Raw genomic sequence first — 26,353 nt, 5'->3', positions numbered from 1 at the left:
CTTTCATTTTCTCCTAAGAAGTTCTTATTTCATAATCCATGCCTGTTTCTGGCTTGCTCTCATATTTTTGTTGCTATAACTATTTGTTTTGTTGAAGATGATTTATTTGAAATAATGACAGACTTACAGAATAGTAAATTTAATACAGTACAGAGAACTGCTTCTTGAATCATATAAGAGTAAGTTGCCCAGCTGATCCCCTAGTAATTTCTTGTGTATATCCTACAAATAACACAGTTGATGATAACTGCCTTTTTCACTCCATCCTTGTCATGACAGGGAAAGTCTTGCATGAGGAGCATGTTGAACTCTTGATGGAGGAGTTTGCATTCCTGAAGAAAGAAGTGGTGGGGAAGGACCTGCTGAAAGGGTCTCTCCTCTTCACAGGTCAGTCCTGGGTGGGATCACAGGTCACGTGTAACTGGTGAGGCGGGGCGGGGTGAGGTGGGGAGGCTGAGTTCTTTCATAGCTTTCTAGGATGTAAACTTGGATTCATTTCTGCCAAAGAGTGTCTGCAGGCCGATTTAATTTTCCCAAATAGCCACAGACAATAAAAATATCTATTTTGCTTCTTTCCTCAAATGAGATTTGATTGCTTGGTGGGCCTTGGGTAAAATATGTGTTAGAAATCTGAAGCACATTTATACTTAGGCCCAGTCGATTAGGCAGAAGCTTCTCTCATGAAATTCTGATGAATTGGAGATTATATTCCACAGGTTAAAAATGAAAGCTTTCTTTTAAAAAGGACTGAGGAAAAGGTTCCTTGGAGAAGAGAATATTTTTATACTTCTCTATCGGAGAAGGCAATGGCAAGCCACTCCAGTACTCTTGCCTAGAAAATCCCATGGATGGAGGAGCCTGGTGGGCTGCAGTCCATGGGGTCGCTAAGGGTCGAACACGACTGAGTGACTTCATTTTCACTTTTCACTTTCACACATTGGAGAAGGAAATGGCAACCCGCTCCAGTGTTCTTGCCTGGAGAATCCCAGGGATGGGGGAGCCTGGTGGGCTTCAGTCTACGGGGTCACACAGAGTCGGACATGACTGAAGTGACTTAGCAGCAGCATGCAGCAAATAGAATATGCATAGCCCCTTCCTTCCTCCAGCAAGTTATCAGAACATTAGCTGCAGCCAGAATAACCGATCTACTACATATTCATCCATTTATGTTGGTCTTTCTGGGAGTACCTCCATTAGCAGTAGAAAATGAACAACCTGGAGCTTCCAGCTCTGCAGTCTCCTTTGGGTGGACTCCTTAGATTTGTCTGTACCCTAAGGCATTAGCAGTAGGAAATGAACAAGCTGGAGCCTCCACCTCTGCACCCTAAAGCATCTGGGCCACCTTTCCCAAGGACTTGCATTACAGGAAGGAAAGTCTTGACATTTTTAAGTGGGAAAACCATTAATCTCTTCACGAGTTTCCAGAAAATACAGTGGAATCTCATTTCAGAATCCATCTTCATCCTTTATTTTATTGCTTTTTGTGTGTTTCTTTATTTTATATTGGAGTATAGCCATTTAACAATGTTATGATAGTTTCAGGTAGACACCAAAGGGACTCAGTCATACATACACATGTATCCATTCTCCCCCAAACTCCCCTCCCATCCAGGCTGCCATAACACTGAGCAGAGTTCCCTGTGCTGTACAGCAGGATTTTGTTGGTTATTCATTTTAAATATAGCAGAGTGTACATGTCGATCCCAAACTCCCTAACTATCTCATCCCTGCTCTCTTCCCCACTGTAGAAGATCATTCTCTAAGGCTGTGATCCATCTTCATCCTTTAAAATGACCATCTAATGAGCGTTGTGGCAACAAATAATAATAACCATTAATCTTCACAAGGAATTGTGCTAAGTATGTGACACACATTATTTCATGTTAATTCATAGGATAATCCCATAAAGTGGGTATTCATTACCCCTGTCATACAGATTTTTTTCATAATGAAGCTCAGAGGTGGGTAGCTTCACAAAGTTGACCCAATAGTTATGACTCTGGGGCTCAGATTTGTGACGGCTGCTCAGTCCTCTGCAAAGAGCAGGAGCAGACGGTGACCAGCCCAGAGGGAGCTGTGTTTCCTGTGTAAGTTTGACACTTAGATCCTAGTGATTTCAAACCCTGTAGTCTATGAAACTTATAGTCTTGGTTTGCTATTATTTACCTTTTTATTTGATTTGTTTGTGATCTTCTTTAGAACATACTCATGAGTTGTTTTAAGTCAGTATCAAGTTACAAGAAATCTGTGGTTTAAAGATCAGTGTAACAGATATGATATCTTATAAATTGAAGTTATGTTTAAAATTTAGACTGGGAACAGAGGGGAGCAGCATCTTGACCAGGTTTCTCACCCAGATCCTCTTTGGAATGTACTGTTGTACCTGAGATGATAGATATGGAAGTCTAAAAAAACACCACTGTATCAATTATCTTGATATTGATGTAGTCTATAGGTATTACTGTTTTCTTCACAGCTATCATGATTCCTTCGCCCTCTTATAATTTACACAGTTATATATTTATAGGAATATAGGCTGGCAGGACTAAAATATGTTAATTCTTCTTTTACTTCAAGTTACTAAGAGAATATATATGTATATGTGTGTGCCATATATATATATATATGTATACACGCACACACACAACATATACACGTGAGGAGCCCGAAACATTTTTATTTCCCTGTGGGCCAGAGAACCTGCAATTTCCAATGAAACATCTTACCAACACACTGATTTTCAGAAGCAGGATCAAAGGGAGGCGTTTTTCTGAAAGTCTGCGTGAGAATCATCTCGCATACCCCCGCTACGAGGCACGGTTGTGTGTCCTGACCCCCAGCCACATCTGTCGGCTCCCTGTCACCCCCCAGTTGTCAGCCTTTCCCCTCCAGTCCCCGCCTCGTCTGTGATTCCCCACAGCTGCCCCATTGGAAGAAGAGCGTTTTGGCTTCCCTGCATTCAGCGGCATCTCTCGCCTGACCTGGCTGGTCTCCCTCTTCGGGGAGCTTTCTCTCGTGTCTGCCACTTTGGAAGAGCGAAAGGAAGACCAGTATATGAAGATGACCGTGTGCTTGGAGACAGAGAACAAAAGGTAAGTTGGGAAAAGCTATGAGGAGGGGGGCGATATAAGGACATCCTTGTGTGTTCATGAAGAAGAATTTGGGGAGACCCAGGGACCTAGACCCCCACCCCTGACTCCAGAAGAGCCATCTGCTTCTGCAGTGGGACAGGTGCTGAAATCTCACTTATGTTGCTTCACGCCTTCCTCCTAGTCGCCCCATAAGGTTAAGAGAAGCATACAGATCTGATATGTTAGATATGTTTAGATCAGAAGAGCCCCCAAATGGCTCACAGTTAAACAATCTGCCAGTCAGAAGTGCTTTACAAAGGAGGAACACTCTAATAATGAAGATGCGCCAGGGAGCTCCCTTGGACTTGAGGCATCCAATACTAATTTTCCCTGTGGGAGCCCTGGAGAAGGAAATGGCAACCCACTCCAGTATTCTTGCCTGGAGAATTTCATGGACAGAGGAGGCTGGTGGGCTACAGTCCCTGGGGTTGCAAAGAGTCAGACATGACTGAGTGACTCAGACACAACACACAGATATGAGCAGGTTGCCTAAGCTACACAGTGAGCAATATCAGATACAGGAGCAGAAGTCCAGTTACATCTGTGACCTGTGTTCATTCCAACATTTTTTTATTGTGAAAGTTCAGGCACTGGTGAAGTTGAAAGAACTCTGCAGTGAACATCTGTACAGCTGCCACCTAGATCTTGCCATTAACATTGTACTCAGCTTGCCTGTATCATACCCAGCTCTTTATCAGCTTTATCACATCATACTATTGTAATGTTCCCCAAATACTGATTCTTTATTTTCCATACCAAGTCTTCTTTTATTTTTTTTCATTTAAAAATGTTCAAGAGACTTTAAAATAGTACAAAGATGTTCAGGTTGACTATAAGATGGTACTGAGGTGGTGTCTCTTGGTTCCTCCATTGCTAAAGCCTCCATTTGATCCTGGTTCATTACACAGCCTGATAATTCTTCCAGTTGGGTGTAGTGATACTCTTTAATTCCCAGCATCTTCCATAAACATCCGTCAGTCCATAAATGACAGAAAATACAACGCCAGAAATAATCACTAAATGTTTGCAGATTTTACATGAATATCCTTGATGTTTTGTTTTTTGAAACCAAGTCCTCTTGGTCCATTTGGGAAACCAACATCATGATGGGTCCCATCTGGTACGAAATGCAGCTCTTTCACCAGCAAACACCCTTCAAGATAAAATGCTTCATAACAAGTCTTTAAAACATCAGGAGCCTCTGCGAGTTGTTTGCAGACACAGTTCCTTAAGTTAGAGCCGCCTTCCAACAACATAGAGGAACAGAGCAGAACCTCAGCAGGAGATGAGGAGGTGGGGAGGCATAACCTTGAAAGGTCACAGTAAAAGGACCAGCGAGCCTGGGATCATTGCCTGAAGCCCTGCTGTACAAAGTGCTAGTATTTGCTAACGTTTACTTCCCTGGTGGCTCAGAGGTTAAAGCATCTACCAGCAATGCAGGAGACCTGGGTTCGATCCCTGGGTTGGGAAGATCCCCTGGAGAAGGAAATGGCAACCCACTCCAGTATTCTTGCCTGGAGAATCCCATGGACAGAGGAGCCTGGTGGTCTATAGTCCACGGGGTCGCAAAGAGTCGAACACTGAGCGACTTCACTTTCACTGAATTCTTGCTAATGTGCCAGGGCCTAGCACTTTTACAAGAATTTTCTCATATAATCTTTATACCAACTGTCTGCAATGGGCATTATTATGATCACCTGGGAAATTTTGATCACCTGAGGCTCAGAGAGGTTAAGAAACTCGCCAAGGGCACACAGCTAATAAATGATTATGTGAGAATCATGCTCAAGCAGCCTGCCTGCAGTCCCCGAATGATCACGCCTTCTCCTCCACAATGCACAGGAAGAGCACAAAAAAGGAATATCAAAAAAAAAAAAGGAATATCATTGAAAATACATCAGGCCTTGTCTTTACCTCATCCTTACCTATCAGTGAAGTAGGTATCGTTAACCCCAGGCCCCAGATCATCCAGGAAAACCCAGTGAAACTCACCTCCAAGCCTGTGTTCTTTCCATATTACTAGCCGTTTTCAAACTTTGTAAAAGTAAGCCTTCAAACACTTTTTCAACCCAAACCTATATAGAAGAGGTGCACATTTCAGTCCTCTTGTTGAAGCTGGTTGGTAGGACTGGGACCAGAGCCAGATGCACCCCCCACCCCCTCGTCCTGTTAGAAAAACACTGTTAGAAATCGCCGCCTCTACTGTGCGTGAGACATGTGCTGACTACAGGAATGAGGCTGTGGCTGTGGGTGTACACCTTCGTATGGAAGGTGAGAAGCAAGAAGCATTTTGCAGGTAGTCAGAGCTCAGGCTGGTGAATGCAGATATTTGCAAGTGGAGGATTCCAGAGAGGACCAGAGGAGCCGTCTGAGTCCAACCTTGTGGTTTGGGTCAGGATGCCTAGAGCTAAGAGCTGTCCAAGCCCAGAACATGGGTGGACCCGTGGCCACCTTTAGGTCCACTCTAATTGACAGTAAAGTCCCAGCAGCTGATGTCCTCACTTAAATATGTGAACAGGGAGACTCCCACTGATGGTTCGCAGTTAAGACTCCCCGCTTCCAATGCAGGGGGCAGAGGTTCAATCCCTGGTCAAGGAACTAAGATTCATATGCTACATGGTGTGGCCAGAAATTTTATATATATATATATATACATATATATATATATATGAACAAGAAACAGCATAACCAAATTTTGAGCAGGTGGGACCACAAAAGGAGGAAGTTTCTCTGTCCACATCTCTCTGGAAGTTTCCCTGCATGTGTAGGTGTTGGCATGGTTCCCCTTTTATGTACTTAACATATTTTTCTCTTAAACATTTTACTCACTCTCTAGTGTAGGTCTCGGTAAGCTGAAGCGAGGGTTCATTTACCCTGAGCTTCCTGCAGCACTCAAAACAATCTTAAGTGATCCGTTTGGGCCCCTTTCTTGCAACCTTACACCTTATATCTGTTTGGTTTCTTTTTTTTTGCCGTGCCACACATGTAGGATTTTAGTTTCCTGAGTTTCCCGACCAGGGGTCAAACCCGTGCCCCCTGCATTGGAAGTACAGAGTCTTAACCATTCGGCCACCAGGGAAGTCCTCCCATACCTATATATTTAGCTTTATTATGTCCCATCCCTCTAGAGGCAGAGAGCAAACATAAGGTAGTTCCGCTTTGTCCGTTAGCAATACTGGTCTAAACCGCCCATCCTGGGCCTGCCTGACTGCAGCCTCGGGGGAAGGGGGAAGGAATCCAAGGAATGGTACTGAGAGACAAGACCCTGATGCCTGCTCAGGATGGAACCCTTTCCCTGTTCATATCACAGCCATCCAACAAGATTGCCTTGTCCTTGACACTGACTCAACCCTGTAAGTAAGGACGGGAAGGCAAAGAGAAGTAGCCAGAGCAAGTCCTCTTAAGACTTCCTGAAACTTTGTTCCCAGAAGAAGGAAGGAAAACTGTATTATGTGCATATGTGTGAAGAGTTTGAATGCAGGCTATCCATATTAAATTAAAATTAGAAAGAGCTTAAATATTTGGCAATAATAAAATAGTAAATGAATTATATAATCAGTTGTCCATGATATGCAGACAAAAATCATCATAGCAGTATTAGGATGGTATTTTTAAATAAACATAGTCAAAAATTAGTTATACCTTAGGGTTTATATGCCACATACATATAGACAATATTTGAAAGGATTGTCTCAAACTGAAGAGGTTTTTATTTAGGTGAAAGAATTACGGATTTTTTTTTTCTTGTAAAAGTCTTTAAATCAATGCTGTATTGTTTTTAGAATACTTTTTAAAGCAGATTTTGTATTTTTGCTGTCATATTATTCAGTGAAGCTTCTTTAGATTAAAGGCCTAATTAGGCTTCTCTGTTTCTGATTAAGCAGGTAACACAGTTATTATCTACTATAAAGACAGAAGAGATAAACCCAGAGAAAGGAGAAACTTTAGGGAAGTGGGGTCTGTCCCATTAGGACTGGAGATTTTTGTGAGTGCTGACCTTGGCCTTGACCTGGGGGGCACATGTGAAATGGAAACAGATGCTTTGCAAGCAGTCAGAGAGCGTTTAGTCTTTTCTGGCATGTGCGCGGGATCACAGACCTCTTTGAAAATGGGATGAAAGCACTCTAAGAATTCTTTCCCATAAAAATGCGCATACACTTGGAAACAACAGTTTGCTCCAGAATCTCAGGTCTGCATCCTCAGGGCTCAGGGTAGAAAGTCCTGAATAATGAACTGCTATTCACACCAAAATCATTGCACAGATTCCCCTGCCTGGTGGCAAAACTGAATAAAAGGACCGTTGGTCAGTAGAGCTGCCAGCGGTCACCGTGGCCTCTGGGAGGCTGGTGGAGGTCGGGATGCAGCAGCTGCAGGAGAGATGGGCTCACAGTGAGGATCTAGCAGGGGGTGCTCAGGTGCCAGCAAGCATCCACATGCCCTCAGTGAAATTAACACTGTGCCTCTCGCCTCCGCAGCCCGCTGACCTGGATTGAAGAGAAAGCACCCGGCCTAAAGCGAAACAGACGTTTAAGCTTCCATTTCAGGTCTGGGTCCCTGGAGAATATGCCCAACGTAGGCATCAATAAGAATATTTTCCTGAAAGATCAGAATATATTTGTCCAGAAACTCCTGGGCCAGTTCTCGGAAGAGGAGCTGGCTGCCGAGAAGAAACGCATCCTGCACTGCCTGTGGCTTGCAGGAGAGATCCAGAAACACTGCTGCTCGAAGCAGTGAGGGGAAGGGGCAATGCTGCTCTGTTCAGCAAAACCGGAACCTGATCTTTATCGACAGTTGACCTTTATCTCTATTCTTACCATTAAATGTGTCTTGGGTAAACAGAATTTGCTTATTGTCACCAGCTACATTAGGGCCTCCAGTGGGGGCCCCCATGGGAATGAAAAAAACAAACAAACAACCTTGGTTGAGCAGCGCTAAATGCTTTAAGATGCCTGGTTTCACTCAGGCTTCCCAATGGCCCTGCCAGACGAGTGTTACCAGATATGTTTTCCTTAGTATCTTCAAAAACCTTATTTGAAGTCACCCAGATAGTAAACAGCAGAACCAGCCTTTAAACCCCACTCATACGCTAAATCACCAAGAAACAGTGCCTTGAGCCCTCTTCCCTGCCTTGGAAAAGTCTTAGTCACTCAGTCATGTCTGACTCTTTGAGACCCCATAGACTGTAGCCCACCAGGCTCCTCTATTCATGGAATTTTCCAGGCAAGATCATTGGAGTGGGTTGCCATGCTCTCCTCCAGGGGATCTTCCTGACCCAGGGATCAAACCCGGGTCTCCCGCATTGCAGGCAGATTCTTTATCATCTGAGCCACTAGGAAAGCCTTCTTTCCGCCCATGCGCCGCCCACCCCAGCCCTGCCAAACTGGGTGATCATGCCTAGTGCTGAGGATCCTAAAAATGAGTAAGATGTAGCCATTTTCTTCAAAAACTCAGTGTCCAGAGGAAAGCAAGTCACATAAACTAGTCATTGCAGGAGGTCCAGAGTGCTCCTGTCCATCTGGAGAAGGGTTCGGGGAAGATGTCCATACCAGGTCCTGATGATAAAGAGGTCAACCGTGTGAAGGTCAGAGGAGGGCATTGTTGTCCGGGAGCAGGGTGAACAGAAGGGAGTGAGGAACAGCCTGGCCAGTGCCCTGGGGCACTGGGTCTGGAAGTGGGAGTCCCAGGGAGGCAGATCTGATGGTGGGGGCCCTGTAGACCAGGTGAAGGGCTGGGGAGTTAGGCTGTGCAGAGGCACCAAAAGGTGCCAAAAGCAGGGGGGCGAGGGTGTGCATGGTTAGGTTTCTGGTTTAGGTAGAGAACTAGGAAGGCTGCCTGGAGAGGAGACTGGAGACCCAGGAGGAGGTGGCCAGGGGAGCCATGTGTGTTTGTAGCTGCAGCCCTTGGCTCCTCTGGACTCATGTCCATTTCTGTCTGCTGACCTTGAGGCAGAGTGGAGTCCCAGGAAGCTGCTCTTTCATTTCACTAGTGGCCCTGTTGCATCTTCTAAGTTGGTGTTAGAGTCTTGCTTCTGTCAACGTCTCTCTTGGTTTGTTCCTGCTCCCTACTTGCCTTTGTGAACTTTAACTATTTTGGAATCTGTGAGATGGAGGCAAACTCCATTTTCTACCTCTATTTCTATCACTCCATCACCTTAGTTGGTAAAGCAGGCAAATATATTAAATCTGAAAAAAAAAAAATCCTTAAGGTTATTCATTTGCCACATAAAATAATTTGTAATAAGTATTGGCCCACTGGTTCTCTTGTTTTATTATCCACATCAAATGTTGCTCAAGGCCAGGAAATATGGTATCTGTTTTTGTATGTTCAGCTGCATCTAGCATGAGGTAAATGTTACAGATTTGATGACCAAAATACCGTGCTGTAGCCTCTCCCATTTGGGCTTCTTAACTCAAGTGTTTCAAAATATTGGCCCTATTTGATATTGGAAGTAGGGTGGGTATCAAAGAAAACCAGAGCTGGACAGTAAAGTCATATAAGCAGATTTTATTCAGGACAGTTGCAAAAGGGGAAGAGAGACCTCAGTACAGAACAGGATTCAGTTCTGCACAGAGCGTGGGCAAGTGGGGATTTATAGCCATTTATAGCAGGTCAGTGGATGAAAAATCACTGAGAGGAAACATCAGGTGTGAGGGGGTTTTCGACTACTCTGACTTGAGATGATTCTTGCCAACCGCAGGCTGGCAAGATCAGGTCTGAAGGGTGAGGGATGAGGAATCTGATCAGCTATTGAGGAATTTATTAGGATTCTTGCTAAAACCGGGCAATGGAAAGACAGATGGGGAAGCCAGAAGGTTGAGGTCTAGTTGAGCAGAGGGTTCAAAGCAGCCTTACTAAACCTGGTGCAGAAAACAGTCTTTGTCATGGGCTATGGGATTACTAACTGATATTGATAACCACTGACCTCCAGCTTGTTCTGTGTTTGGTCAAGAGATCCAAAATGAAAACATTCATTCATTGTACTAACTGGAAGGAACTGCAGAGGGAGAAGGAAGAGGAGACAGGAGGAAACAGAGGCGAGAGAGAAGACAGAGCAGCGGTCTTACTTTTCTCTTTACAGCTGCCCTCGCCTTCTGGGGCATCTGGAACCATCCTGGTTTCCCGCCCCACTGTGGCTGCTCCCCACTGACGCCTTTCCCAAATACTCCTTTCTCCGAAGGCTGCACTCAACCCTCCAATCACAGCTCCTCACAGAAGAAGCCACAAATAGACTCTGAAAAATAGGACAGGGACTTCCTTGGTGGCCCAGTGGTTAAGGCTTCATGCTCCCAAGACAGGGGTCCTGGGTTCGATCCCTGATCAGGGAACTAGATCCCACATGCCGTAACTAAAAGTTCTTGCGTGCCACAACTAAGATCTGGCACAGTCAAATAAATATTTTTTTTAAAAAATAAAAGCTTGTGTAGGGAGATTTTCTAAGTGAGAAGTCAGGGAAGGCTTCTCGAAAGAATATGCTAAAGCCTGGAGGTTGAGAAGGACTCGGCGCAGGCGCAGGGAAGTGAGGGAGGGCAGGACATTCCAAGCAGAAGGAAGAACATGTGCAAAAACCTGTGTCCAGCCAAGCCTGAGGCCAGCACTGCCCTGGATGGAATAGGTTCAGGTATCTGAAGTCCCTTTTGTTAATTCCAAGTGGCTTTAAGCCTAGCTTTTCTTTTTCTTTTTTTCTAAGTTGTGGGATGAGAATGATCTGCTAACATTGGAAAGTCTCTTTGGCTGACATTTAACAATATGAATTATTATTGACTAAACAAGCAAGATGCTGCAGGACTGGTGCTAAGAGTTTCACCTCCCCCAGTTCACTTACTCTTGTCATTTCCACACAAGGACTTTACATTCAACTTTTTTAACAAATGATAAAACAGACTCAGAATTTAAGCCACAAGGCCAGGTTCCCTAGTCTAAGTCAGCAAAGTACATTTTGCAGGCCACAGCTGGGGTTCACTGTGTAAAGACTGATTGGAACACGGCCACATTTGTTGATGTAGTGGGCACAGCTGCTTTCATGCTGCAGCAGCAGAGTTGAGTCATTGTGACAATAGTTGTATGACCCATGAAGTTGAAAATATTTACCGTCTGGCCCTTTACGGCAGATTTGCCGACCCCTTTTCTGGGTGAGGGAGCCCTGTGTTGAGCTCTAGGTCCCTCTGGCTGCACTTTTCTGTTCAGTCCCCATGTACCCACTCATGTCAATATAAAGGTAAAGCCACTGTCATGAAGTCCAAACTACAGTCTGGAAATCACAGTGGGCAATTAGAACACACTTGCCAAAGTTCACTGTAACTATTCCTGGTTCCAGTATGCGCCCAAGATTCATTCATTTGTATTTAGCTACGTTTGAGATGGCATTATTGACTCAATGGACATGAACTGGGGCCAACTCTGGGAGTTGGTGAGGGACAGGGAAGCCTGTTGTGCTGTACTCCATGGGGTCATGCAGAGTTGGACACAACTTGACTGAACAACGTTTGAGAGATCTGCACTGTGTGAACACTGCTGGTGGTACTGGGCTCCAGGAAGATTGAAGTGATGAAGACTCAGCCTCTGGATGCTGACGGCTTACAAGGGAAGGGTTCACGCCAGTTTGAGAGTTTCATGTCCTAAGACAGGCAGCTTGAAGCCAAGGGACTCCAGAGGAGGAAGCACTTGTGTGTGAGAATTCTGGGAGGAAGCAGCATTGGGGTTGAGCCCAATAACAAAGCAGGAGAACAAGGAACATTAGGGGAAAGTTAGCCACACAATTTGATAGCACAGAAGAGCATGGTGGGAGGCCAGGCCAAGAGGCAGGAAGGGGCTGAACCTGGAAGACTTCAGGGTGAGAGAGGCTAGAAGCTCAGGAGAGTGGCAGAAGGCTGGCTGCAGCCCCAGGTACTTCACTAAAGGGAGCTGCAACCTTGGTTTAAAATAAAAAAGGTCAAGGTCTGGGGTTCTGTTTCCACATCTTAAGGGATAGGAAACCAGATCATTATTCCTTGCAGGAAGACTATGAGCAAGAAAGTAGCACGAGTCAAGCTGCATCTTAGGCTGATGAAACCTGAGGAGAAGGGGATTGGGACCCATGTGTTCTCCCCAGGCAGGTGACTGAAAGAGGGTCTCTCGCCTGGGAGAGAAGGAAGCTTTCACATGATGACAGCTGAGTTATAGTAAAGAAACAGAAGCAATACACTGAACCATAACTGAAGTATCTTCCATAAAAAAGAAGTAACCCCCAAGAGCTCTTTCCTGAATCTTGATCAACAGAACTGACCTTCACAGAAAGGTAATTTGGGACATTTCTGTGGAGACTGGAGGGGCCTCTGAAAGAATGAGAACATCACCAACTCGATGGACATGAGTTTGAGCAAGCTCCAGGAATTGGTGATGGATAAGGAAGCCTGGCGTGTTGCAGTCCATGGGGTTGCAAAGAGTTGGACACGACTGAGCTGAACGAGAAACAGTGGAGATCAGATGTCAAGAGGCTACAACTTGGGCCCAGGAATTAAAGGCCTTTTTTCTTAGGATCTAGAAAGTTTAGGCTCAGCATGAGGTAGGAGGAAAACTTATACAAATAAAGGCAGAGTCGCTGAGAAGAGGGCGCAGCTACAGAAAAGCATGTCAGAAAGTGTGTTCACTGCCTAATCCTTGTACCTCCTTCCTGAACCTATGGCAGATTTCATCACATGCTTAAGAAGCTCCCATGGCAGTGGCCACCCGTACCCTGTATGGGAACTGCAGCCAGAGTCAAGAACCCTCTTAATGGTACTTTCTTTGCGAGGTAGTCAGTCCATATCTCATTCTTTCCACTTGGGGGCGTGAGAGACTTATCCAACCAAGGCTAACCCACCTCTAGTCTGCAGCCTGCCTGAAGGTAAAGGTGAAGGTGAAGTCGCTCAGTCGTCTCCGACTCTTTGCGACCCCGTGGACTGTAGCCTACCAGGCTTCTCCGTCCATGGGATTCTCCAGGCAAGAATACTGGAGTGGGTTACCATTTCCTTCTCCAGGGGATCTTCCCGACCCAGGGGTCGAACCCTGGTCTCCTGCATTGGAGGCAGATGCTTTAACCTCTGAGCCACGGGGGAAGCCACCCACCTCGAGTCTGCAGCCTGCCTAGCTAGCCTTATTACTTTTCAAAATCACTGTGCTGCCCTAGGGTGGAGGACTAGTTTTCAGCAGCTCACAGAGCAAGGGAGGATGTTACAGGTGTTGAAGATCTCCAGGGACCTTGGACTCCTGTTCACATCAGGGAACTCGACTCAGATTTCCAGGAGAAACTAAAACTTAAAACTGAGATGCTTGCCTGGATTACAGAGTGGGTAACCTCATCCTTGAAAAAAGGGAGTACAAAACAGTTCTATGAAGAAGCTATAGTTTCAAAGGAAGGACCAGGCTGAGCTGAGCTGAAATTTCGCCCATAGGAAGCAAAGGACCAGGAAGGGCAGCCCACCACCAACTGTATACATGTGGTGCCCCCACCATAAAAGCGCCTTCAGAAGGAGGCTGTCAGGGTTGGAGGGAAGGGACAGGGGTTTGTCAGCCACTCAAGAGCAGACTTCTTGGGCTAGCTACTTTGGATGTAGGAGAAGCTGGAAACCATCACAAATAATTAACAAAACGCTTGGCAAGGAGGGAGGATGGGTAGGTGGCCTGGTGAGAGAATGATGCCCAGGAAGAGGCAGTGAAGGCTGGCCTCTCTTCAACTTGACAGTTGGGGGAAAAGAGAGAAAGCCATGGGACTCCAATGGCAAAATCTGCATTTACAGAAAGACAGTGCTGAACCCACTCTCCGCTTTTCTGTGTCCCAGAGAGAGAGGCGGGGAAGAAACGTTGCAGGGCAGTTCCACTTGGCAGGTCTTCTTCTGCCTTGTGCACGTGTGCTCAGTCATGTCCAACTCTGCAACCTCATGGACTATAGCCCGCCAGGCTATGGAATTCTCCAGGCAAGAACACTGGAGTGGGAAGTGGTGCTCATATTTAAATAGCTTGTCAAAATATTGAAATCAATGTGACATCCGTGCAGGCTGAGAAAGACGAGTTGGTTTTTAAGTCCCAGAAATCAAAAGTATAAGCAGTTACATGACGAAAAACTTCCCTTCATTCCTGTCTGCATCTACCCATCTTCTCCCATATGTTGTCATGAAGGTGACAGATGTTGAAATTAGCCCCTACCATTTTAACCACCTAAAAGTGTATGGTTCCACGGGATGAAGTACACTTGCATTGTTGTGCAACCATCACTTTTATCCAGTTCCAAACTATCTGAAAAAGTAACTCTGTACCCATTAAGAAGTCAGGCTCCAGTCCTCCCTTCCCTGTTTTCTGGTGTTGGGCTGCACTCCAGAGGCCTGCAAGCCTCATAATTGCCCAACCACAAGACTGAAAAAAGAACCCAGAGACAGCAACAGACATCAGTGCCTTATTGGACAGGGGACCTCACTCATCTGAAGCAAAGGGTCCTAAAGGAACTCCCCACCATACACAACCAGCGGTGGGTCAGACATGGCAATAATTTTCACTACTTAGAGGCTGCCATTTATAGGGGGAATGGACATCAGGTTGTCTCATCAGTTAACATGGAAACCATCAGCTGGGACAAGGGGCAAGCACATAATCAGGCACATAAATGTTACTGATTAAGCCCTATAATAAGGAGGATTGGACAGTCCTGTGAGTGAAGTTGGGCCTGGTCAATCAGGGAGTGTACAGGGAGCAAGAAAATAGCCATCTTGAGTGGCCTGACCATACACTCCACCACTATACACTTTGCCTGACCCTTACAATCTTGGCTCATCCCTCTCCCGTAATATCTCTGAGGTCAGGTAGGTAGAGGGTCACTGCAACCAAATACCAAAATGCAATACAGACAAAAGCAGCTAGAGAGTATCAAGAGAGCTAGTATGCTAAAAATATTAATAGTGATTCGCGAAGATGTGAGCAAACTTTGGAAACAGGTGCTTATCGGGTCAATTTTGCATGAAGTCCAGAGGAGGATGACAACAGCATTTCACTAGTGACCCAGCAGTGAGACTCAGTTCACAGCAAGGTCACCCCTGCCACCCAGTCCGCAAACAGATACCTCTGCTCAGACTAGGGATGAAATGTAAGACACTTAATAGGCACAGTACAGGGGAGATCATGACCATTAAGCAAAATACAAGCAGTGACAGCATTCTGAGATAACACCACCCTGCCTGTGGCTTTTGTCCCAGCCTGCAATACCATACTGCCCACCCATCCCCAGTCCCTATAGCTAGTGCTGAATACAGGACAGCTGGCAGAAGACAGGTGAGATCTGTAAGCCCCTTGTGAGTCCTATTCCCTACTGGGCTGCTGCTGCTGCTGCTAAGTCACTTCAGTCGTGTCCGACTCTGTGCGACCCCATAGACGGCAGCCCGCCAGGCTCCCCCCATCCCTGGGATTCTCCAGGCAAGAACACTGGAGTGGGTTGCCATTTCCTTCTCCAATGTGTGAAAGTGAAGTCGCTCAGTCATGTCTGACCCGTAGCGACCCCAGGGACTGCAGCCTACCAGGCTCCTCCGTCCATGGGATTTTCTAGGCAAGAGTACTGGAGTGGCTTGCCATTGCCTTCTCCGTCCCTACTGGGCAGCAAATCCAAATCACGGGGGACTTACCTGTCAGTTCCAGGCCATTTTTTAAGGTGTTCCCCTGGAGGTAGGTCCTGTGGCCAAGGCAAAAGCAAGGTACCCTCCTGATCCATGATTGGCAATGGTCCTTCTGTGGGCAACAGTTGAACTTGGATGGTGTTGACTAGTTGCCTCTGGGTTAACATGACTGAGCCACAGGGACCACTGTTCCTGGAGTGTTCGAGATCGTAGCGTTAGTCAGTCGTGTCCAGCTCTTTGTGACCCCGTGGACTGTAGCTCACCAGGCTCCTCTGTCCATGGAATTCTCCAGGCAAGAATACTGAAAGGTAGGTAGCCATTCCCCTCTCCAGGGGATATTCCCAACCCGGGGTCAAACGTGGGTCTCCTGCATTACAGGCAGAGTCTTCACTGTCTGAGCCACCCTTGAGTTAGCCTCCTTGTCCACAAGTTGAAAGAGGGTTTTGTTCTCTATTAAATAGTCTATTCATCCTTTCATTAGCCTGGCAGCAGTGGGGTCATAGGCAGGTGGAAATACCAGCTTATATTATTTTTATCAGCACATTCCTGAGCTTCATGGTCAGAAAACTGGGTTCCTTGGTCACTATTGATGTCCACGGGGGTCCTGTACATCACACACAGCGGTTCTAGACCCCAAACTTGTTTTTTTGCATTGCACAATGTCTTGGGTAGACTTTTTGTAATGTCTTGCACCTGTTGTAAGGCACTGTAGATGCACAGAGCTGGCCCATCCTGCCATATCGTTGCCCTGCCCCCTTCCATAGCTGGGACCAGAAGTCAAAGAATGCTCTTATTATTTTGTCATTGCCTCAGGCCCCAACCAAACCCTTCGGGGTGACTGGCCATGTCCAGTTCACAAGTCTGTCCCTGAGTTAATATCCCTAAAACATGTGTCTGTAATTGCTCAGGGGTGGTGGGTCGGGGGTAGGCTTGTCTTACCCAAATAGATAACACCCAAGTAGCTGATAAATCGGAGAAGGCAATGGCAAGCCACTCCAGTACTCTTGCCTAGAAAATCCCATGGATGGAGGAGCCTGGCAGGCTGCAGACCGTGGGGTCGCTAAGGGTCGGACACAACTGAGCGACTTCACTTTCACTTTTCACTTTCACACATTGGAGAAGGAAATGGCAACCCACTCCAGTGTTCTTGCCTGGAGAATCCCAGGGACGGGGGAGCCTGGTAGGCTTCCGTCTGTGGGGTCACACAGAGTCGGACACGACTGAAGTGACTTAGCAGCAGCAGCAGCTGATAAATAATCCAGGTCCTTGTGTTTTGTCTGTATCCACCAGCCATCCCAGGCAGTTAGAAGATCCATGAGCTGAGGGCTGTTACTTTTAAACTAGAAAGAGACTTAAACTTACAGGTCCCACATGTTAGTGGATGGTCACCTCAGGATTTCCCCCACAGTCCTGTTTCCCATCCTTATTTACCGACATCTTGGCACTCAACGGAGGTTTCCTCAGCTTCCTGGCTGGTTGCACCCTGCAGGCCTGCAAGTCTTGTATTGACCCGACTTTAAGACCATAGAAAGAGCCCAGGAACAAGTGACAGAGACATCAACAGCTTACTGGACAGGGGGTCTTACATGACCGAATCGAAATGCCCTGGAGCGATATCCCACCGTGTGCAGCAGATGACAGGCAGGACACAGCAGCCACTTTGCTACTCGGGAAAGGCTACCATTTATAGGGGGGATTGATGTCAGGTTGGCTTATCAGTTACCAGGGAAACCAGGGGGCACGCACATAAGCAGTTACTAATTAAGCCCCATAATTAAAAGGATTGTATGGTCCTCTGAGTGCAGCAGGGCCCAATCAAGCAGGGCATGTGCAGGGAGCAAGCAAACAGCCATTTTCAGTGACCTGAACATTACACCTGGCAACCACTAATCTCCTTTCTTTCTCTATGGATTTGCCTACTCTTCAGTTCAGTTCAGTCGCTCAGTCATGTCTGACTCTTTGCGACCCCATGGACACCAGGCTTCCGTGTCCATCACCAACTCCCCGAGCTTACTCAAACTCATGTCCATTGAGTCGGTGATGACATCCAGCCGTCTCATCCTCTGTTGTCCCCTTCTCCTCCCGCCTTCAATCTTTCCCAGCATCAGGGTCTTTTCCAATGGGTCAGTTCTTTGCATCAGGTGGCCAAAGTATTGGAGTTTCAGCTTCAACATCAGTCTTTCCAATGAATATTCAGGACTAATTTCCTTTAGGATGGACTGGTTGGATCTCCTTGCAATCCAAGGGACTCTGAAGAGTCTTCTCCAACACCACAGTTCAAAAGCATCAATTCTTTGGTACTCAGCTTTCTTTATAGTCCAACTCTCACATCTGTACATGACTACTGGAAAAACCATAGCTTTGACTAGATGGACCTTTATTGTCAAAGTAATGTCTCTGGTTTTTAATATGCTGTCTAGGTTGGTCACAGCTTTTCTTCCAAGGAGCAAGTGTCTTTTAATTTCATGGCTGCAGTCACTATCTGCAGTGATTTTGGAGCCCAAAAAAATAAAGTCAGCCACTGTTTCCACCATTTCCCCATCTATTTGCATGAAGAGCTGTGACCAGTTGCCATGATCATAGTTTTCTGACTGTTGAATTTTAAGTCAACTTTTTCACTCTCCTTTTTCACTTTTATCAAGAGGCTCTTTAGTTCTTCTTTGCTTTCTGCCATAAGGGTGGTGTCATCTGCATATCTGAGGTTATTGGTATCTCACCCAGCGATCTTGATTCCAGCTTGTGCTTCATGCAGCTCAGCATTTTGCATGATGTATTCTGCATATAAGTTAAATAAGTAGGGTACATTATACAGCCTTGATATACTCCTTTCCCGATTTGGAATCAGTCTGTTGTTCCATGTCCAACAACATGTCCAGTGTTGTTCCATGTTCTAACTGTTGCTTCTTGACTTGCATACAGATTTCTCAGGAGGCAGGTCAGGTGGTCTGGTATTCCCATCTCTTTCAGAATTTTCCACAGTTTGTTGTGATCCATACAGTCAAAGGCTTTGGTGTAATCAATAAAGCCGAAATAGATGGTTTTTCTGGAACTCTTGATTTTTCAGTGATCCAGCAGATGTTGGCAAGTTGACCTCTGGTTCCTCTGCCTTTTCTAAATCCAGCTTGAACATCTGGAAGTTCACGGTTCTTAACATTGCATATAAATTAACATTTTCTAAGCATATAAGTTAACATTGCATATAACTTACATGCAATATAAGCATATAAGTTAAATCCACCTGCAATGTGGGAGACCTGGGTTCAATCCCTGGGTTGGGAAAATTCCCTGGAGGAAGGCATGGCAACCCACTCCTGTATTCTTGCCTGGAAAATCCCCACGGACAGAGCTGCCTGGTGGGCTACAGTCCATGGGGTCGCAGAGAGTCGGACACGACTGAGCGACTAAGCACAGCACAGCGTGGTCAATTGTGCCTGGCTTCTTTCACTTAGCATAATGTTTAAATTAGTGTCTTTTGTGTCCAACCACAGTCAAACAAAAATGAATTCTGCCACATGTTATTCTGTCCCTTTAAAAAAAAAAATACACAGAAATGGTAGCATATTATTTACACTGGGAAATTACTGTTGGGTTCTTTGTGACAGCGCTGGTTCTCCTACTTCAGAATCCTGTGGTGGCTTTGTGTTCTCAGAATGGCAAGGACTTCCAGCTAAAAGATTCTAAGCATCTTTGTTGAATCAGCCCGTGGCTGCTTGCTCAGTGCATGCTGCCCGCTCTCTGATTGGGTCAGGCCGCTGGGCTTGATTGTCCCACTGCCCAGTGAGTCAGCAAAACTGCAGCGCAAGCCCGCCCCCTACCTCAAAGTGTGTTATATAGGCTCCTACACACCTGGGCTTGACCTCCCAAGACTCAAACAATAGTGGGAAAACACTGGGTTGGTTCCTCTGTTGAAAGAATGGTTACTTTAGAGTGGTAGGAAATTCCAAGTGAAGAAACAGTTTGAGGGGCTCTGACTCACATTTTTTTAGCAACAGTTTCTGGATTTCAACACGTTTGCTAGACCAATTTCACTGATCTTTAAAACACCCAGCAGGTGTGGGAAGAGACAGTCACTCCTAGTTCTGGATAGAGACCCGAGAGAGGAAGAGTTGGAAACATCAAAAGTGATTTGGGGAGGGTTTTTTTTTTAAAGCCCAGGATGAGTATCGTCACAATCATTATCAAATAGCAGGCATCTCCTAGGCAACTCGTAACCTTGGACTTAGGAAATCTGGGTTTATGGAAGAACAATGAAGGAGTGACAAATCCAGGACTTGTTTCTTCAATGCAGAAGTGACTGGATGAACAGGTTCATAATGGGGCGTGCAGACTAGCTAGCAAGATGGAAACAGAGAGCATAAATAAAAATAATATAAGATTGTATTTCCTCAGTGACGATTGATTGGTATTGCCAAGATATTTTTGTAGGAGTGTCAGAGGAAGGGTTGTATTTAAATTGAGCAAGGGTTATATTTATAAAGGGTGGTTAATATTGAAGCCCAAGATTTGGATCTAGCATTTGCAGGGACCTCCAGCTTATCCATTTTGTGGAAGGTGGTCCTTTAAGGAAAGGAATATAGAAATTAGGTGTGTAAGTGAATATTTATTTAAAACAATAAAAGAACCCACAAACTACAAATTTCTGGATTCATGATTATTCAAATGTATTCCCTATTGATTGAATCACATTGAACAGATAGGTTGTCTCCCCTCATATGAAAAAAAAATTTAATTTTGACTGTGCTGGGTCTTTGTTTCTGCATGGGCTCTCTCTAATTGTGAAGCACAAGCTCCAGGCTGTGAGGACTTCAGTCGCTGTGGTACATGGACTCAATAGTTGTGGTACATGGCTCAGTAGTTGCAGATCCTAGGATCTAGGCCACAGTCTCAATAATCATGGTGCATGGGCTTAGTGGCTCCGAGGCATGTGGGATCTTCCTGGACCAGGGACTGAACCTGTGTCTCCTGCATTGGCAGGTGGATTCTTTACCACCGATCCACCAGGGAAGCCCCCTCCCCTCATTTTTATTCTTTATCCTTGTTCTGGTATAACTCTTTATTTCAAAATTCCTTTCTTCTAAGTAATTTATTCTATCTTCCCTCTGCTTTACTACAGATGCTATTTCATTCTTCAACTCATTCACTGAATTCTTCAACTCCAGAATTTTTGTTTGGCCCTTTTTTATATTTTCAATGTCTTTCATAAGTAACTCATTTGGTTCATGTATCTTTTTCCTAATATCATTGAGCTTTTTTTTGGCTGTGCTGGGTCTGTTGCTTTTGCACAGGCGTTCTCTGTTTCAGCGAGCAAGGGCTACTCTTCATTGCAGTGTGTGGGCTTCTCATCGTGGTGGCTTCTCTTGTGGAGCACAGACTCTAGGCGCATGGGCTTCAGCAGTTGCGGTTTGCGGGCTCTAGAGAGCAAGCTCAGTAGTTATGGCACATAGGCTTAGTTGCTCCGCAGCATGTGGAATGTTCCTGGACCAGGGATCAAATTCGTGTTCCCTGCATTGGCCAGTGGGTTCCCATCCACTGCACCACCAGGGAAGTCCCACTGAGCTGTTTTAATTCTTTTTGTTGCTTATTGAATTTCTCCAGTACCGCTATTTTGAATTCTTTATCAGATAGATTTCAGTGTGCTGGGACTTTGGACTCAGCTCTTGGAGAACTGTTGATACCTTTTGGTGATGGAGTTATTTCCTCGACTTTTAAAGTTCTTTGCGTTTCTGTATTGCTGCTTTAGCGTTTGAAGTCTCTTTACTGGTTATCTTTGATGAGGTACTGTTCTTTGGTGTTGCTTCTCCAGGGAGCCTAGGTTTATAAGGGGTAGACTTGCTCCACTCTCATTCTCTCTTGGGGTAGAATTCTTCCTTCTGTGTTTCCTCTGTTCTCATAACTCACCACGCTGGCTGCAGGAAACCTCTCTTTTGTCTTCCAGAAGGTGGCACTATAGCCTCAGTTTGTTGATTCTCACTTGTCCACGGACCCTGGTCCATCTTTCCGAGAGTATTCGGATTTCCTAACCTATTCTCTCTGCCACACTTGGGAGCACACAGGAGGAGCTGGCTGCAGAGTTGAGGGCAGGGGCTAGGGGGAGAGACAGGTGGATTTAGCACTTGGAGCTTTGAGATGCCAGCGGGGCCAGGGGGAGATCTTCCAGTGGACGCTCCCCAGAGGCTTCTGGGTGGTCCTGCTGAAGTCCTGAAGCAGCCAGCAGGACCTGCGCATGTTTAAAGCCCACAGATGTTATCACGTGCTTCCTTTCTTCTTCCTTCCCCATCATGGAGGTCCCGCCTGAGAAAAGCCAGTGCTGCTGGACAGAAATAAGGTCCTCCAAGCATAACCTGCCCAGCAGGAGGAGCCAGGCAGTCACTCACCGTTTTCACTTTACCTGTCCTCCATCAAGAGGCTGCTTTCAAACTACTCTGCCTGAGACATTGCTGCTGCTGCAGCTGGAGGAAGCCCAGCCTTTTACACCTTTGCCGTGGGGAAGGAGGCTCCCTTGGTAAGTGCTACCCTTTCCTCTGCATCCAAACTCTACCCCACGCTGATGGCATGACACAGTTCTCCCCTTAGGCAGACTTTTTTAGTCGCTCAGTCATGTCTGACTTTTTGCAACCCCATGGACTGTAGCCCACCAGGCTCCTCAGTCCATGGAATTCTCCAGGCAAGAATACTGGAGTGGGTTGCCATTCCTTTCTCCAGGCATCTTCCCAATGCAGGGATCAAACCTGGGTCTCCTGCCTTGCAGGAGGATTCTTTACCATCTGAGCCACACAGGCCCTCCTCAAATTCTTTATTGCCCATGAGTAACCACCTAATTCTGTACTAACCAGCTCCCCTCTTACCGAATCCCAGGGCATAGGGGTGGGGGTAGCTTGCCAACTCCTTTGGATTCCATGACTGAGATCTGATATGTAAGAACTTCCTGGATGTCCAGGTACAATGTAATGAGCAGAGGCACTTCTGTTTGGTTAAGGATATCCAAATAGTTGTTAATTAAAGGGAGAGAAAAAAGAGATGCTCCACACCACCTCAGTTCAGTTCAGTTCAGTCGCTCAGTCATGTCCGACTCTTTGTGACCCCATGAGTCACAGCACGCCAGGCCTCCCTGTCCATCACCAACTCCCGGACTTCACTCAAACTCATGTCCATCAAGTTGGTGATGCCATCCAGCCATGTCATTCTCTGTCCTCCCCTTCTCCTCCTGCCCCCAATCCTTCCCAGCATCAGAGTCTTTTCCAGTGAGTCAACTCTTCGCATGGGGTGACCAAAGTATTGGAGTTTCAGCTTTAGCATCAGTCTTTCCAATGAACACACAGGACTGATCTCCCTTAGGATGGACTGGTTGGATCTCTTTGCAGTCCAAGGGACTCGCAAGAGTCTTCTACAACCACCTAGAACACTGGTAATAAAAACCTGTCTGAGAACTACTTGCTTGCAGCATGAAGAACAGTGTTATATCAGTGAATGAAGCTTACAACCTTTCTCCAATGAGAGAGATGAATTTAAGAACAATTATAATAGAGATGTTTCTAAAACTGCAATTTGCTTGCTGAGTTGAGAACAGTTTCTATCAGTGAGTGGCAGTTCTAGGCATCAACAATGCATATACAGAAGTGTTTAAATACACTCGTCTTAAAGAAATTTTTCAGAACACTAACACTTGCTGCATTGAGAACAGTGTTATATCAGTGAATGGAAGTTATGCCCATTCTGCACTGCATGTACAGAAATGTTTGGGAATGCTTGTAATAAAGATTTTTCTAAGAAACTACTTGCTGCTGCGTTGAGTGCAGTGTTATATGTGTGAATGGAACAGGTTTGTGATGCATGTGAAGTGTTAAGATTACCTGTAATGCAAATGTTCCTAAGTACATTTTTTTCTGGCTGCTTTGACCACAGAGTTGTAACAGTCAATGGAGGTGGCACACATTTCTCAATGCATTGAGAGAAGTATTTGAGAACATTTGCCAAAAAAAAAAAATGTTTCTAAGAATGGTACTTGCTTTCTTTATTGAGAACAGTGTACACTGGTGAATGGGAGTGGCACCATCTGCAAGGCATGAAGAAGTGTGTTTAAGAACATTTATACCACTATGGAGAACAGTATGGAGGTTCCTTTAAAAACTAAAAATAGAACTATTATATGATCCAGCAATCCCATCCCTGGGCATATATCCAGAGAAAACCACAATTCAAAAATATACATGTGCCCTATTTGTTTACAGCAGCACTATTTTCAATAGCCAAAACATGAAAGCAACCTAAGTATCCATCAACAGATGAGTAAAGATGTGGTACATATATACAACGGAATAATACTCAGCCATAAAAAAGAATAAAATAATGCCATTTGCAACAACATGGATGGACCTAGAGCTTATCATACTAAGTGAAGTAAGCCAGAAAAAAAAATATCATATAACACATATGTAGAATCTAAAAAAATTATGCAAATGAAACTTACATATAAAACAGAAATAGATCTACTCACAGTCATAGATAGAGAAGGCAATGGCACCCCACTCCAGTACTCTTGCCTGGAAAATCCCATGGATGGAGGAGCCTGGTAGGCTGCAGTCCATGGGGTCTCAAAGAGTCGGACACGGCTGAGCGACTTCACTTTCACTTTTCACTTTCATGCATTGGAGAAGGAAATGGCAACCCAGAGAATCCCAGAGATGGGGGAGCCTGGTAGACTGCCGTCTATGGGGTCACACAGAGTCGAACACGACTGAAGTGACTTAGCAGTAGCAGCAGCAGCGGCAGCGGCATAGTCATAGAAAACAAACTTGTGCTTACCAAAGTAGGGGCAGAGACAAATTAGGAGTTGAGGATTAACATTTGCACACACACTGCATATATAAAATGGATAAACAACAAGGACCTACTGTATAGCACAGGCAACTACACTCAATATTTTGTAATAACCTATAAGGGAAAACAAGCTAGAAAAAATAGATATATATGTATGTATAAGTGAATCACTTTGCTGTACATATGCAGAGTACACCATGAGGAACGCTGGGCTGGAAGAAGCACAAGCTGGAATCAAGATTGCCGGGAGAAATATCAATAACCTCAGATATGCAGATGACACCACCCTTATGGCAGAAAGTGAAGAGGAACTAAAAAGCCTCTTGAAAGTGAAAGAGGAGAGTGAAAAGGTTGGCTTGAAGCTCAATATTCAGAAAACAAAGATCATGGCATCTGGTGCCATCACTTCATGGGAAATAGATGGGGAAACAGTGGAAACAGTGTCAGACTTTATTTTTTGGGGTTCCAAAATCACTGCTGATTGAAGCCATGAAATTAAAGGACACTTACTCCTTGGAAGGAAAGTTATGACCAACCTAGATAGCATATTAAAAAGCAGAGACATTACTTTGCCAACCAAGGTCCGTCTAGTCAAAGCTATGGTTTTTCCCATGGTCATGTATGGATGTGAAAGTTGGACTGTGAAGAAAGCTGATCGTCGAAGAATTGATGCTTTTGAACTGTGGTGCTGGAGAAGACTCTTGAGAGTCCTTTGGACTGCAAGGAGATCCAACCAGTCCATTCTAAGGGAGATCGATCCTGGGTGTTCATTGGAAAGACTGATGCTAAAGCTGAAACTGCAATACTTTGGCCACCTCATGCGACGAGTTGACTCACTGGAAAAGAGTCTGATGCTAGGAGGGATTGGGGGTGGGAGGAGACGGGGACGACAGAGAATGAGATGGCTGGATGGCATCACCGACTCGATGGACATGAGTTTGAGTGAAGTCCAGGAGTTGGTGATGGACAGGGAGGCCTGGCGTGCTGTGATTCATGGGGTCGCAAAGAGTCGGACACGACTGAGCAACTGAACTGAACTGAACTGAAACATACAACATTATAAATGAACTATACTTCAATTTTTAAAGAAACATCTAAGGCAATAATAGCTATCCAAAAAAAAAAAGGAACACTTGTAATAAAGATGTTTCTAAGAGTGCTACTTGCGGCTACATTGAGAACAGTGTTAAAACAGTGAATGTTAGTGGTACCCATGTGGCAACTCATGTAGAGAAATTTAAAAGCATATTTGTAATAAGGCTGTGTCTGGTAACAATCCTTATTTGCTGTCTTGAGAACAGTATTATATCATTTAATGGAATTTATATCTATTCAGCAAATCATGTAAAAAAGTGTTTAATAGCTATAATAAAGTAAATAGATGTTACTGTGAATGCTATTTGCTGGCTGCATAGAGAACTGTATTATATATCAGTGAATGGAAGAGGCACCCACTCTGCAGCACATGTTGAGAAATGAAAGAACACTAATGAGAAGACATTTCTAAAACTGCTACCTGATGCTGTATTGAAAACATTGTTTATATGAAAGAAAGGACCTGTCACCCATTCTGCAATTCATGCAGAGAAGTGTTTAAGGCCAATTGTAATAAAAACGATTTCTAGAAATGCTTGTTTGCTGTATTTAGAACAGTTTTAAGTCAGTCAAAGGAGGTTATACCAGTTGTATAAAGCATGTACAAAAGTGTTTTCAACACTGTAATAAGATCATTTCTGAAACACCACTTATTAACACATTCTGCATGGAGAAAAGTAATATATCCCTGGAGGG

The 26,353-nt window shown here is 45.1% G+C and overlaps 1 protein-coding gene across 1 annotated transcript in view; it reads left to right on the top strand.

Annotated features, from left to right (window-relative positions):
* BLVRA (biliverdin reductase A) overlaps nucleotides 1–9,399 on the top strand; it is a 53,008-nt gene extending 43,609 nt beyond the window's left edge. Inside the window, exons 6-8 of the mRNA XM_055421128.2 lie at nucleotides 280–387; nucleotides 2,921–3,092; nucleotides 7,607–9,399. Coding sequence (XP_055277103.1) covers nucleotides 280–387; nucleotides 2,921–3,092; nucleotides 7,607–7,865 — 539 coding nt within the window. The 3' untranslated portion in view covers nucleotides 7,866–9,399. The remainder of the gene's footprint in view (nucleotides 1–279; nucleotides 388–2,920; nucleotides 3,093–7,606) is intronic.
* The last annotated feature ends 16,954 nt before the right edge of the window (nucleotides 9,400–26,353 follow it).

The sequence above is a fragment of the Moschus berezovskii genome, chromosome 3 (genome assembly GCF_049115385.1).
Source record: "Moschus berezovskii isolate FMDL1 chromosome 3, NW_MosBer_1.0, whole genome shotgun sequence".
NCBI classification, from domain to species: Eukaryota; Metazoa; Chordata; class Mammalia; order Artiodactyla; family Moschidae; genus Moschus; species Moschus berezovskii.
Note: the sequence above shows the minus strand (reverse complement) of the source record. Positions and strands in the feature narration are given on the sequence as shown.